This window comes from Bemisia tabaci, chromosome 5 (genome assembly GCF_918797505.1).
Source record: "Bemisia tabaci chromosome 5, PGI_BMITA_v3".
In the NCBI taxonomy this organism is placed as follows: domain Eukaryota; kingdom Metazoa; phylum Arthropoda; class Insecta; order Hemiptera; family Aleyrodidae; genus Bemisia; species Bemisia tabaci.
The window spans coordinates 42,738,247-42,753,278 of record NC_092797.1 but is presented as its reverse complement, the minus strand read 5'-3'; the positions used below and the strand labels follow the sequence as shown (position 1 = coordinate 42,753,278).

The window sequence follows — 15,032 nt, the reverse complement described above, 5'->3', positions numbered from 1 at the left end:
CACGCACAACAATTGTTGTAGATGCAGCAGAGGGTGAATTGTTCAGTTAAAAAAATAGTATGCTAGGAAGTCTGCATGCAACAAGAGGGCATGTATTCGATCGACATGAATCGAACGACAAATGTGAGCCTATCGACACCGATTCAATGGACAAATAAATGAATAAAAAAAACGGACCAAAGTCAGTAGAAAAACTTGCGATCACTATGAAAGTGCGCTGCAATAATCCCACGATCTTTCCGAAAAAGTTTCCGCAAGTATGTCATAGCCGGTGCTGTATGGGTGGAAGTCTGCTGACCTTTAATTAAAGACTTCACTAATGACCACTCCCTTTTGTGTTCATACCATATGATTACCAATAATGGGTGCCAGAATTTTCACCTGGAAAAAGCGAGCTTTGAGGTTTACAATATCCCACCCTTCCGTAGAAAATACCCTGGCCTCATTTGTTGGCACATCATTATTTCTATGTTATGATTCATCCCCCCCCCCCCCATCCACTTTTCATCGTGAGCTACGTGTGAATTTATTTTTTGGTTCTCCCACCCGAAGTCTAGAGAAACAAGTATACACACACTACTTTACCTCCTTTGAGTTAAAACAAACAGAGTGACTTATCCTCAGATTGGACCTATTAGTCTATTCGTTGATATGTTCGTACTATTGAGAGCTGTACTTTTAATGTTGAACGGTATCGTTTTTGATTTCAGTTAATTTCCCTTGATTTTGTTTGTTATAAGCGATACAGCTTTCCTACAATGTGCAGCTAATTTTTTTTAAAAATAAAAATTTATTTCATCGCAAAATGGATAACAAGTTCTTTAAAATTCATTCCGCGAAGAATGTTAGCAACGCACACAAGTCGTAAATCACGTTTAAATAGTTCGGATCTTCCACGGAACAGTAGATCTTCCATACCTTAAGTATGATTTCAAGCGGTACTTCGCGAATAGCTTCGACTCCAAACATACATCTATCTTTTTTACCAGTCTTTTACCTGTCAAAACTTTTCGGTGTCATGCCTTTTAAGTTCGTCCGGAAGAGGAAACTGAAAAAAATCGACGTTAAAGTAACGGACGCCAGTAGCAGTCCCAGATCGAGCCAATATAAAAACTCGGTGTGCGATTACATGTACAGTTATTGTTGGTTAATTTTAACCCTAGCCCACGGGTTGTCTGCCCCGTTTTATGTGCTCCACACCAACCTGCCCCAAAAGTACACTGACGGACTTTTTAAGTATAAACTAGACCCTATACTACAGAATAAAACTATCAAGGGGAATTTCGATAACGAAACCAAACAGTCTATCTCTATGAAAATAATTAATCCGTTATTGGTCACCTTGATGAGTCTCGGGTCCAGATTCATCAGCTTGTACACGATTAATTCGAACCTAACTCGGTTCCTTCTAAAACTGTACCGCGTTGATGTGTCTCTGTGTTTCATGACGGATTTTCGGTACTACATCAACCACACGAAGCATCTCAACACAGCCGTTGGACTTGTTTTCTATTTCATCATTTTCGGGCTCCCGGTAAACTTCCAGTACATGCTCAATGTTGCCGAGATCAACAATGAGCTCGGAATCACTTGGTGCTTAATTTTGGTGCTGTATAATTTGGCATCCTTCTGTAGCGATTTGCAATTCATTTTCTTCGCCTATGCACTTCGAGTTCGCTTCGAGTTCATAAGCCTCAATTTGGAGATCTTCATCCCTCCGAACAGGATAGAGATGAGGAACAACCATCTTTTCCTTGCGCAACCGAACAAGAAGTAAGTTACCAATGTACTCGTTTTTCTCATATTTAGCTCCTTGTAACAGTGGCGTGGCGTGCTTTGTGATCTATCGATTCATCTGCCATTTAAAACTAAGTAAAAGTATCGATAAACAGGGTGTTCGCAACCAACACCCAAAAAATCGATTCTTTGCCACGGCTTTAAATGAAGAAATATCGATAATCGATAATCACGCCTCGCTACTGGCTTGAAAGATAAAGGGAATCGATTATCAATGTGCGAAACCATGACGCATCTTTCTTTGAGACGTCGCAGACTTTCTGCTACAATTTATTTTTTCTTTTGAAAACCAGTCAATGCAATTTCTTGAAAACTTATTCTTAATTGTTCTAATCTGTCTGCAGAATATTCTGCATCAATTTCAAAGTATCAAGTTGACTTATTTTTCGTCGGAAAGTAAAATAGGAGCGGAAATGTTGGAACACTGCAATGGAGATACGTCCGCTTTTAGCCACCCATTGAAAAAGACCTAATCGGGAGGCACTTTCGATACATTTTCTCACGAAATCGACTTAAATCGATCGAAATCTCACTTAAATCGACTTGTATGAAAAATTTCATGTCCATTGTTCAAGTTCTGGATATTTTTCCTCTTTCCACTGCGCCTTCATTTTTTATGAAGGCAAGAAACCATCCAGCGTGCCGCAATAGTTATCTACTCGTGAAAATGCAGGCTGCCGCCTACACTCCTCGCTTAGAATTTTACTCGTTTGTTCATTCTACCTCAACAATACTCACAATCAAATCTTATTTCATTTTTATGTATCATTATTACCTTTTTTCCTCAGACCAGCAAAAGCAGGGGCATATTTACGTCATCCGTTTCTCTCGAAAGATATTCGGAAAGTAGACAATTTGAAAAAGTTTCTTCCTGACTCGCCGAGCGACTGCTTCCTAGGTAGGTATCAATGTGTTTAATCATGAGTAGAAAATGATGCGCTTCCTTCAGCTGGTGCCTCAGCCAATTGTAATATTACGTATTCAAAATGAAAATATTCTAAACAAAGAAAAAAAATCTTTCAGACTTTATTTTTTAATCATGCATACTAAAACGCGGAAGATAGGCAATTTAAAATAAAAGTACATCAGCAAGAGCATTTTGCAATTTTACTGCTGTATCCATGTGTTTTCTTTTGATTAAGTCTCCTCCATCTTTTCACTATCCTAACTACACATTTTAATTTTTAGAGTAGTGCAATACTTTAAGCACGTATGACACCCTTAAAAACATTTTAAACCTTACCAGAACTTTGCTCATTGCAAAAAGGCTTTATGTTGTACTTGTACGTGCTCATTGTAAAAATTCATCTTTCATCGTAATTTTTCTTTTCAGATCAATATAGATTGTGCGATACAATCGAGATATATCGAGAGTGTCATCGTCAGCTCTGTGAGCTCCTAGAATTTTTAAATTCGATGTACCAGTTTCACTTGTTGATAACTCTTGCCGCCTGCTTCCTGAAAGTCTTATTCAACATTTATTTCACGATGTTCGGATATGTGATTGGAACGGCGAGCAGCCACAGTTCAAAGGAGGAAGCAGAGTACCTAAGAACTATTCTGTGGAGCACTTACTACGTCATGCGATTTTTGACGCTCATCATTTCTGCCTACCTAACGGTGGATCGTGTAAGTATCCCTCAGTGCATTGTTAAGCCAGTAGCACACTTGCCTTTGGAACAGATGCCTGGAGGCACTGAGGTCATCACCTTCAGACACTGAGGTCAGTGAGTGAAGGCTCGTTTATTATCGTTATTATCGTGTTTATTATCTGTTCCAGGGGCAATCAGTCTATGGCAAAAGTGTGAAACCGCGTTTCTCCAATGCGGCGATTCAAAATATCCGTTCCTATACTATTTTTTCAAAGAGAGACAAGTAAACTTCATAGCTTGAAATTTATACAGAATATTCTGCTAAAAGAGGTGATAAAGCAAGAAAGTTTTCAAGAAATTAAATTGGAGGAGTTTCTCCCCCCCCCACCCCCCCCCAAAAAAAAAGATGACAGGAAGTCTGCGAACGGAAATACGTGGTTTTGCAATTTGGCCATAGAAATGTCACCATTCCAGCAAACAATTTTTACCAGGTTTTTCTTAAAGCTCTGTTTTCTGAAGTGCAAAGTTTACATCCTCGTAAAACTTTTTCAGTTTGGCATGGCATGGAGCGTTTTTGTGCCAAAAGTTTCATGAAACTCTCTTTTCAGCATTTGCACCGATTAATCTATTTTGAGTTATAGACCCTCGAATCTTTTTCCCTGTGGATGCATGATCACATGCTTGGAAAAAAAGAATCTTATGTATGAGGAATAGATACCACGTAACTTACTAAAAATGCTCATTGTTTCAGGCGACCAAAACTAGAATCGTAGTTTCGACGATAAACAACAGGTTTTTGGATCCCGACACAAAAGAGGAGGTGAGTAGCAATTAAAAATTTCAAAAAAATAGAATAAAAATTGCAGTATTCCCAGTACAATTAATACTACATCCGTGTACCTAGGTGTGCTGTCAGGGTAAAATTTAAGGCAAACTTCAAATGAACGAAGTAATTTATGTATGTGTTTCAAATCATCCATTTTGATTGCGTATTTTTCATTGAGATAAGTATTTATGCCCTACTGTAGGTTTGTTGCCTATACAGCGAAATTGAAGGCAAATCTCAAGTGGACGATACTTATAAAGAGAGCTACGTGTACCACCTATCACGCGCAAGCCTGGAAGTAGATTAATGTATAATTTTCAAAGTAAATAACTATTCGTGATCCACTGTAAGTTTGTTGCGTATCCAGCAAAATTGAAGGTCATATTGGATGATTTTCAAAATCTCAGATCAATGTTATTTCCAGATCGCTTATTTTGCTTTAAATTTAAATTATTTTTACAAAGGACGGAGGGAACATTATATCATCTCAATCTCAATTGTTTAATATCTTACTGAATCCAAGCTGCATGTTTATCATGATAATAGTACTTTGCCCTTTTCATAGTCCTGCCTGTGAACGTGATGAGTTTACTCGATTGAAATTACTTAAATTCCATAATTTCAAGAAATGCATTACGCTGATAACCAAGATTTTTATAAGAAATGATATAAGGATGATGTTTTTTTTTTAATAAATCCATTTTCTTATTTTTGCAAGCTTAAATTATTCGCTAACCAAATCAGTAGCCGTAATATAGAGTTCACGGCTTGCGGATTTTTTACTCTGAATACCCATCTAATCACATCGGTAAGATTTCTCAAACTCTTTTGCATGTAGAAAAATTGATGACCTGATCTGATTCGATTAAAAGTAAATTTCAGATGTGTTTCTTAAATGGTACATAATAATAAAATTGTTCCATTCCTACACATTAAAAAAAGAAAAAAAGAAAAAAAACTGAGCGTATTCCCACAGTAGCTTCTTTCACAACTTTTAACGTTGACGCTGAACTTAAGAAACACTCATATTAATATATTTGTGTGATACACCAAGTAATTTAGCCTTGAAATATTTTTAGAAATTAATGAGTAGAAAGAGACTCGACCAGAAGTCAGAAATTAAATTATTACTTGGTCGCATTTCGACAATGAAATCAGAGAACACCTTCGATCGGTAAATCTGTATCTCATATTTCGTTAATTAATGGCATTTCTTGAGCATTTTCATGATTGCTTTCCTGGTTCACGAGGCGACTATTCTATGAGAATTCGGAGCGATTGAGTTGATTTCCTCTTTCCCCACTTTCAAAAGAAAATAATCAGAAGCCGGACCTTTTGAAGTATACCACATTCGAAATACATGTCTTTGTGCTTTTCTCATCGATTTTCATCATTATTAATAAGAATACATATGAGAAATTTGAGGAGAAAATATTATTTATCATACATTCCTTTATTCCAGGCGATTGCAGCGGGAACGACCTACCTCGTGATCCTAGTACAATTTCATTCAGACAAAGAGTAACAAACGTAGCCATGAATTCTTGTGCGACCCTCAGATAATGCTGGCGCAGACCTGTCCTGTGTCAACCTGGAAGGGATATGCCCTTAATTGCATCGTCATACCTACTGAACAAATTTTTTTTAAATTTTCCCAGCAGTGAACTTTTGCAAAAATGAAAAACATTGGCTCATATTAAAATGCTTTTGCCTTTTCTATGCTCTACAGTATTTCTAGCTACAGCAGTTTTCTATCTACCACAGAGTCCAAGAGTATATTGATGTTCAGTTTCAACTTAACGTGCATTGTTGAATTATTTAAAACCCGGTTTTTGTGATAATAATTGAAAAGTTCAAAAAGATCAGCGCAACAAAACGTACACCGAGTACTCCTTCAATGAGAAGTTTTTCGACTATCGCAGTTTTCCGCAATGTTGAGATATATTTATCGATCAAAGCGTTTTTCGGAAAATTAACGATATCGCGACATAAATTATCAGCGGTTAAATTCATCGGTACAATAGACAACGCTGGAATCAAGTTATGGTGTGAAAGAAACAAGCAAAAATCCCCCAGTTGGTGTCGTATGGAACCAACAATAAACGGATTTTTTTTGTAACGCCTGGATGCAACTATTCGGGCTCAGTGGATGTCCGTGTTGTATACGCACGGGAGTGAAGGCGCTTTAACTTCGTAGGCAATCACCGCTTCACCTGAAGCGGCCGCGGCGCTACGCCGTTCGTCGTTGGCGGACTGCTTACTGCGAGGATTCAAAACAACAGATCACCATCCATTCTTAACACAATAAATAATTATACAATATTCTTACAACAGAAACATCTCATGGGTACGAATCGCTTCTCCGACTTGGTCGTCGCTGATTAAAGTAAAATAAGGTGAAGTTACAGATCGAATGTGAATGATAAATTGCATTGGTTGGATATGAAGGCGCTAAAAATTAAATTCGAATGATAAATCTGCCTGTCTCCTTTAGTCTGTTAATCATTATGCGATTACCATCGGTAAAAAACAGAGCAATGTTACTTCAAAAATATTTCCGGTTAAATTAAGTCACTTTTCTCCTAGACAAACGTAGGTCATTATTCAAGCATCAAATTACACAACATTTTTGAGCGCGCCTTCTTCCTGTAACGGAGACCCTTATCTGGACGTATTTCTGCCAAACAGAACTATATGTATTAAGGCATGAGCCCTAAGACCCATGAGAATGTATACATAACAGGGCTCACGTCTTAACGCACATAGTTCCGTTCGACAGAAATACATCCATCTGATGTTTTCATTGAGCTTGCAGCTCAAGCTAACGTCGCCACCGGAAATGTTTTTAGAGAAAACAAACCATTCAACCGCGATGCATTTTACCTTTAATTAATGGGTCATCAATGCATGCGACTATCTTACTTCCCCACCACTCTCACGGATGGCGCATCCAATATTTCACCTCCGTCAGCATAATATATGGATCGCCACTTTCCCACAAGCCCCGATTATTATTCAAAACTTCCTCATACCATGGGAGTCATCGGAGTTTTAAAATTTAGTTTTACTATCCTCAGACAATCAACAATAGTGAATAATTTTGTGCGTATTTTAATCCAAGCTGTGATTTATTAAGCCCCAAGAAGTGTGTATCATTTTCCTCAAATCAGCTTATTAGGTCCGTTGCACACAAGAGTCACAAGCCAATTGGACGTATTTCTATCAAACGGAACTATGTGCATTAAGACATGAGCCCTGAGACCCATAAGAATACACGCATAACGGGGCTCACGTCATAATGCACATAGTTTCGTTTGATAGAAATACGTCTAATTGAGTAGCCTCTCCGCGGGTTAAGTCTCATAAAAATCACGCTGGACAAAACAGAAATGTCTAAGATCCACTTTTTAATGCATAATTTTCTTTCTCCATGGGCGCAGAGAAGAGGGATATATCAAAACCTACTACCTGGATAAACAAGGAGTCCCGAATCTCTCTTACATAAGATTCACACAGTTTCAAAGCAATCATTTAAATGTTCTTCTAAATGAAAAGAGAGATTTATTCAGCTTGAACGCACGATTGAGAATATATCGACGGTGAAACTACCAAACCACGTATCTCGTTTGCGGTGTTTAAAAATCTACGCTCACATTTTATTTTTTTGAAGTAGACCAAATCATTATCATTCCTTGAAATCTTCACAGAATTTTCTCCGCAGGAAGAGAAAAAATCACAGAAATTTTCAAGACTGGACGTTAAGTAGTTTTTCATTTAAAAAATAAAGTATGACAGGAAGTCTGCGACGTCGCAAACCGAGATACGTGGTTTGGTAGTTTCACCGTCGATATGTGAGAACCACCGATTAATAGTAATTGGCGAAATTATTCTTTTACTCCGGCTAAGTTTTCTTTCTCAAATCTCTCATTGGTCAAGCCTCATCTCTGAAGTCTAAAAACGAGTACTAGCGCACACGGTAATTTCAGAAATTACACGTCACGGGCCATACAATTGTGCGTCAAAGAGTGGATTTTAGACATTTTTTAAATGTGATTTTCCTCCGACTTAATTACTGAAACGTCTACTCAATTAGCTGTCTCTCTTAAGTGCAAAACACCCATCCACAGCTACATATTTCTAATAAAGCTTTTCATTCCTCTAAAAAGTTTACAGTTACCGAATGGAGCATAATCGCGGTTTGGTAGCACACTCAGTCCCCAATACCCCGGAGAATTCCAACCCTGGTAAAAATTGGCAGTAGAATCTGTGTTCCAAAATACCATAGACCTACAGCCGATTGTAAGATTTACAATAGCTTCTATAGCCGGCAACACAATTCCTTATAGCCTTATAGCCGATGGCGATTAAGCAACAGCCTGACGATAAAGTGTATGCTATCCGTTACTAATTACGGATGCTAGGACTTAGTGAGTTCTTGGACTACCGCTCTCTTTTTGGGCCGTAGTATCTTGATTTATTTTGCGAGGGAAGCTCCGTATTTTTGAAGGATGCCTGCCATTCCTAATATGTTGGAGCGCCTTCAATTTCGTCCGATACTGTGCAATACCTCTGGTGTGAAATAGTTGCTTCAAGCGCCGTGGTACGCTGCGGCGCGGCGGGCGGGCAGCCAGCGCGGAACACGCAGTGGCGCCTACAAACCTAACAGGGATACTTCACGCATTGCGCAGTGCGTGAAGTATCCCCGTTAGGTTTGTAGGCGCCAGTGCGCCGCCGCTCCGCTTTGTGTTAGGCTCTAATATTTGATCTCGTGGAGTCAGCGTTGTTCAACTCATGACTTTGAAATGTTTGCACACTCTGTATGGATTATTCTCATTTTAATTGATGAAAACAAATATGTAGTAAAAGAAAATATAATGTGCGTTTTGTAAGTATTATGGTGATTCCGTACAAACTTGCGGATTTACAAAGCACACGAATTTCTACACAATTTCTTATAGTCTTTTCTAGCCGATGGCGAAAAAGCAACAGCCAGGCAATAAAGTGTAAAGGCCGGCGACAGGAACTACAGCCCGGCTGTTTAATTTTTTATCGCTTCGTGTAGCCCGGCCGTACGATTTTCCACTTTCTACAGCCAGCTATATGATTTTCTATCGCCTTCCCCAGTCGGCTATGAGAACTCCTATGGTATTTTGGAACACAGCTACTATCGCCAATTTTTACCAGGGAACCCATGAACGTTTCTCCCTACAGATATAAATCAACATATTTTGCCACTAGTTTTTCTTCTATCGGCATAACGATGCAATTCCATTTGATTCCGGCGTCGATAACAATGGCGTCTCAAATTTTTGGAGCTTTTCCACTGGAAACCAGCAGCTGGTCACTCACGTTTCCTGGCCTCACGTGCTCAGTTTTTATGCTCATTGGAGGACTCACACAACTCTACTACTCGGGACCAACGATCAAGCTCTGCGTCCAAGATGTCCAAAAATCATCCACAGACATGGTCAACTTGAGCTTCGTCGTTCTCATGAGTCTGTCAAACATAGGATCCAAATGCTCCGCCGTATTCCTTCTCAAGTCCCACCTCCGGAAAATCTGCTCTAAAGTACGCACGGTCGACGAATACTTCGAGAGCGTATACTCAATGCGAAACAATAAATGGGCAGGACTTGGGGCCACGGTGGTTTTCCTAATCTATACTTTCGTCATAACACCGATCAACATCTCGAAGCTGATCCAGTTCTTCAGAAAGGGATCACCGTGGGATACAATACTGTTCTACGCGTTTCTGTACTTGCAGAACATTTCAGCGGCGTGCACCGAGTTGCAATACATATCGCTGGCGTTCAACCTCCACCAGCGTTTCGGGAAGATCAACAAGGTTTTGAAGAGGATTTGGTATAACGTGAATACCGATGAGTCGGAAATCATGCGATTGGACCTAAACAGTCCGAAGTGCTATAGTTCAGCTGCTAGAAAAGCGAGAAAAATTACTCCGATGAGTAAGCTTCCGTGTGATTGCACTATTGTGACGGATTCGTGTGACGGGTTCGAAGCCTTTGAAGACTCCAGCACCTGTTCTCTTGCTCAGAGTCGTCAAATCGAAACGGAGGAAATTGAAAATCTGCGTTTTTGCCATCTGAGCACGCGAGAGGCTCTGATGGCGAGCTACAAGCTGTACCGGGTTCAGTTTTTCTTCTCTATTTCGACGTGTTTCTCTCTCACCGTGCTGGAGCTTTATTACGGTTTCATCCTGGGGAAGCACGCCCGCCTCAAGCCGAAAATTGTCCTCTGGCTCCTCCAGTTTTCCTTGCGATTCTGCGTCCCGACGATCGCCTCTCAAGCAACAACCAATGAGGTCGGTTTCAATTTCCAGAAACAATTGGACTGCATTTTGCAATTTGGAGCTATAAATTCTGGCTCATCTGAAAAAACACTCATGTGCATAGGGAAACTAATGGCACATACGTTGTTTTTAAACCGGGCTAGAATTTATAGTTCCAAATTTCAAAATGCAGTCCAATTCGTCGTTTCCCTTATGAAAGGACGTAACTCCATTTCAGTGTTGCCTAGTTTCCCTCGCAAATTGCATACTTACTGGGAGAATTCATGGATTTTCTAACTGAAAATTTGATTGATTCCTCCGCAGATTTCATTCAAAAATCGGGAAAATGTTGGATTGCACGGGTATACTTTTGTATAATAAATTAATTTCTAGTCAATTTGGCAACTTTGGAATGTAGTTACGTTCCTTCGTCCGGGTGACGACGAATTTTTATACTAATCGCAGCCATGAAACTTATTAAAGGCTGAAGTCGGAAAAAATGCGTATCCATTTATGACGTTTCAAAATATCCAAGCATGTTTTATTTTTCTAAAAGAAAATAGACCTACGTATCTTTTTACCTTCTCCCTCCCCTTTTTTAAAATGCTTTATGAATGAGAAAATGCAAGAGATCCCATTACCAACTGCATTTAACAAATAAAAGGCGAAAACACGGAAATGAGCGTAGAACTATCGGAGGTAGAGACCAATATGAACCCTAAATGAGTTTTTGAATGATTGGAAAAAAATTTCAAGAGCAACTGCAAGTTTGTTTTCTTTTAAAAAAAGAAAGGAGCGGAAACTTGCAACTATCGGAGGAAGCAATTTTTTGATATTAGCCATTTTCTCTCCAAAAGGGTCATCCTCCATGATTTTCAGGAAATTTAAGATTTGGCACACCTCCTTCCCCCAATGGAAACTTTTCAGCGAGAACAATGAGCACCTCGATTGTGTATTTTTCAAGGAGGCAACTATTCGTGCTCTCCCGTAGGTTTTTTTGCCCATCTAGCGCAATTGAAGGCAAATCTCAAACGGATGATACTCATGATGAGATGTCGATGAGAGTCACAAATCAACCATTGATTCAGTCATATAATTTTTCCCCAGGATGTTTTTCCTACGCTCAACTTTTTTCAGATTCGGCAATGCAGCATGTAGAAAGTACCTGGATTCTCAAAGGAATCCAACTTGTTGCGTAGGTACCCCATTGACTGTCTTAATGTAACGATGCATGCAGAAGCGGCGTGCTTTGTGATATATCGATTGATCTGCCATTTGAACCTATGGAAAATGATCGATAAAGAGGGTGTTAGCAACGAACACCTTCATAATCGATTCTTTGCCATATAGCCTCAAATGGGGAAATGCCGATAACCGATCATTCACGTGTCGCCACTGGAAATTTGTAAAACGCACACAGGTAAAATACGTGTGAGGTTGCATACCTACAAAGTACCTTTTTGAGTCATCATGAAACTACGAACGACATCATGAACGACTAAAATTCTTCTAAGAGCTACAGAGCAGAAAATCCGAGATAATGTCCTGCATTTAATGATATTCACGAATGTTTTACTGGTTCTCATGCTTGAATGTTACACAGAAAATGTATGTAAAATATATAGTATAACGCACCTATATCCAGCCAAAATGTAAGAGCATTTTTTCTTCAAGGTATTTCATATTCTTCTACGTTCCAGGCAATTCACGGAAGAACACTCATCGCAAAAATTTGTAGTAAAATGAAAGATCCTGATTGCGTTGAGGAGGTAAGAATTGCATGTATATTGTACATTATGCAGAGAGCAAGCCTGATGACGTGCAGGATGTTGATAACTGCAGATGCAGATGTGCAAGTTCTCTTACTTCTAAAATGCTCCACTTGACATTAGCCGTGAAGAGAAAAGACGGAAATAAGGCAGACGTCTCCATTTCATTTATATTCCTTTTTCGGCTTTGAGGCCAAGTTCTTGTTTTTATTCCATTGCAAAATGAGTTTGCCTATATTATAGTAAGTCGATTACACCACTTTGATCAAATCAGCGCATGAATGCATAGGCACTGCTAGGAATCGTTTTGGAAACTAACCAGTCGTAGTGGAACAATGAATTGAAAAAGTCAGATATCCTTTTAACATTTGCTTTTTTATTGAGGGTTTTTTCAAATTCAGTATTATTAAATAAAAATATACGCCAATGCAGATTTCATTTTTCTATTTGTCAGGATGATTAAATTACACAGTAAAAGTTTTCTTTGGCAATGCTCCATTCCAACCCCCAAAAGGTTCTTCGGCTCGATTTTTTAATCGATATCGAATCATCTTGACCGATAAATAGCATTGCCAAGAAAGGGCTTTATCGATAAAATTCATTCGATAAAGATTCAAGAATTGACTGGCTGGAATCGAAATCCTCGGTTCTGGCGGCTGCGAAAATTCGATTAAACTGCTGAGAATTCGAAGTAATTCGTTGATGCCGAAGAATGTTTCCCAGGGAATAAGAAAATGGTGTGCATATATTTTATTTTTTCCTCCTTTTTTACAGCTGAAGCTACTTTCAGATGACATCAAAAACTGTAACATGGAATTCTCAGTTTTCGGATTTTTCACCGTTAACTCACGTTTAATCACATCCGTGAGTCAAATTTTTCTGTAAATTTTTACCTGATCCATTCAGATTTTCTACCTTTTTAAAAGTTCGAGGACAATTTTAGCAAAGGGAACGATTAGCAAGGAATAACATGATCAAACAAAGTGCATAGGTGTCCATTTGGAAGAAAAATGTCTGCTCAAAATGATGTATTGTGCACGCTGCTCAAAATTGAATTAATTAAAATAATGTTCCTCCTTAAAAAAATAAGTCCATCGAGCATCCTTTGCCGTTGTTTGGTTACATTATGTATAAAATGAACAATATATTGATACTTATTTTTGATACCACTGAACTTTAAAAGAGCATACTGGAACTATGCAAAATGATGTACTTACATCAGTTTAAGAGCAAAACTGAATTGTTTAACTAATGGAGTTAACTTATCGCTGCTAATTATAATTGAACTTATATTTCCAGGCTATTGCTGCAGGATTAACATACCTGGTCATACTAATTCAATTTTCACATAATTCAACTTCATAACTGGCCTCAATCAGTCGAAGAATATTGACGGACTGTCTGATCGATTATCTTTTTTATTACCTGTAAAAAAGGAATCTGAGATCTTCTTAGCATGCATCTCTAGGATCAGGGCCGGATTTACCTACTTGCCGCCCATGGGCCGCCTGTGTTTTGCCGCCCCCTTCTCATTCGTTTTGAAATACCAATCAAACCATCAAGTAAACGTGCCAGCGGAGGAGGGGCGCATAAGACTCGTTTACTCGTGTTGGGCATATTTTTTGGGAAAGCCCTGTTAACACTACTAGCAAAAGTTCACGGAACTTTGCGCGAAAGTTAAGTTCCGTAAACCTATCTCTGTGTGGACAAGGCCTTCCTAAGAAATTCATAAGGCCTTCATAAGAAATGAACGAAAAAATTAAGAAAGAACAAACATAAATGTGGTTTATAATGATTTCAACTTCCGCCGCCGCGCCGCGCAGACTGCACTGTGTTTGGCACAATGCGTGAAGTATTCCGACAATCTTGTAGGCGCTATGCGTTTCACGCCGACCGCTGCGCTGCTGAACGCACTGTGTTTGACGCAATGCGTGAAGTATTCAAGCAGTCTTGTAGGCGCTAAGCGTTTCACGCTGACCGCACTGTCTTTGGCGCAATGCGTGAAGTATTCATGCATTCTTGTAGGCGCTATCCGTTTCACGCTGACCGCAGTGACCGCACTATGTTTGATGCAATGCGTGAAGTATTCGTGCAGTCTTGTAGGCGCTAATATGTGTTACATTCCGACCGCCGCGCCGAGGGCTTTTCCTTTCTATCCCAAGTCCTCGTCATCATTTCTCTCTAAGTCGCGCCGTTCCAGGCCAAATTGCGTGTTTGGTTTCTCTCTTAACTCGATTACTGAAAGTTGCTATCTCTTGTATCACTGAAAGACGACAAAATTAGAAATTACTATACTCTCAGGAAATGAGAGATTTTGTCGCCTTTTCTCGTTTGTAATTTTTTTTCAAAATTTGATTTTCTTTTTAAAAAAGTGCAAAATTTGCCACCCCCTTGATTTGCCGCCATGGGCCGCGGCTCACGTGGCCACCCCCTTAATCCGGCCCTGTCTAGAGTAAGCAATGATTTAGACACTTATGGGATCGTTGCAAATTTTAGAAATTATTCTGTTGTATTAATGAAAAATAAAAAGACTGTCTTAAAAGGTGTTATGTATTAATTTCTTTATGTTTTCTTCCTAAAAGAAGCTCTCTCCGGGCATTCTCACTGCACTTCTTACCGACTTTATAGTTTAAATTAACTTTCGAGGAAATCATCATTGTTTCTAGATTTTAAAAGAATCCATTTTTAAAACTCTCTGGGCAGCATCACATTGTAGCTTAAATATCTCGATTACTGTAAAGTTTGTATCCAAATATCCA

General features: G+C 39.1%; 2 protein-coding genes across 3 annotated transcripts; both read left to right on the top strand.

Moving 5' to 3' along the window:
- Positions 1–540: 540 nt before the first annotated feature.
- Positions 541–5,876, top strand: LOC109039135 (uncharacterized). Of its 2 annotated transcripts, XM_072301136.1 has the most exons (6): positions 541–1,773; positions 2,586–2,695; positions 3,131–3,426; positions 4,141–4,209; positions 4,934–5,023; positions 5,678–5,876. In XM_072301136.1, the coding sequence occupies exons 1-6, from the start codon at positions 926–928 to the stop codon at positions 5,738–5,740; spliced, it is 1,476 nt and encodes a 491-aa protein (XP_072157237.1). In that variant the 5' UTR covers positions 541–925; the 3' UTR covers positions 5,741–5,876. The 2 variants fall into 2 exon arrangements, with proteins under 2 accessions (XP_072157237.1, XP_072157238.1); XM_072301137.1 differs by lacking the exon at positions 4,934–5,023.
- Positions 5,877–9,437: 3,561 nt separating this feature from the next.
- On the top strand, positions 9,438–13,744 carry LOC140224666 (gustatory receptor for sugar taste 43a-like). Its single transcript, XM_072300762.1, has 4 exons — positions 9,438–10,537; positions 12,205–12,273; positions 13,048–13,137; positions 13,573–13,744. Exons 1-4 carry the CDS (start codon positions 9,476–9,478, stop codon positions 13,636–13,638), a joined length of 1,287 nt encoding a protein of 428 aa, XP_072156863.1. The 5' UTR covers positions 9,438–9,475; the 3' UTR covers positions 13,639–13,744.
- Positions 13,745–15,032: the final 1,288 nt, after the last annotated feature.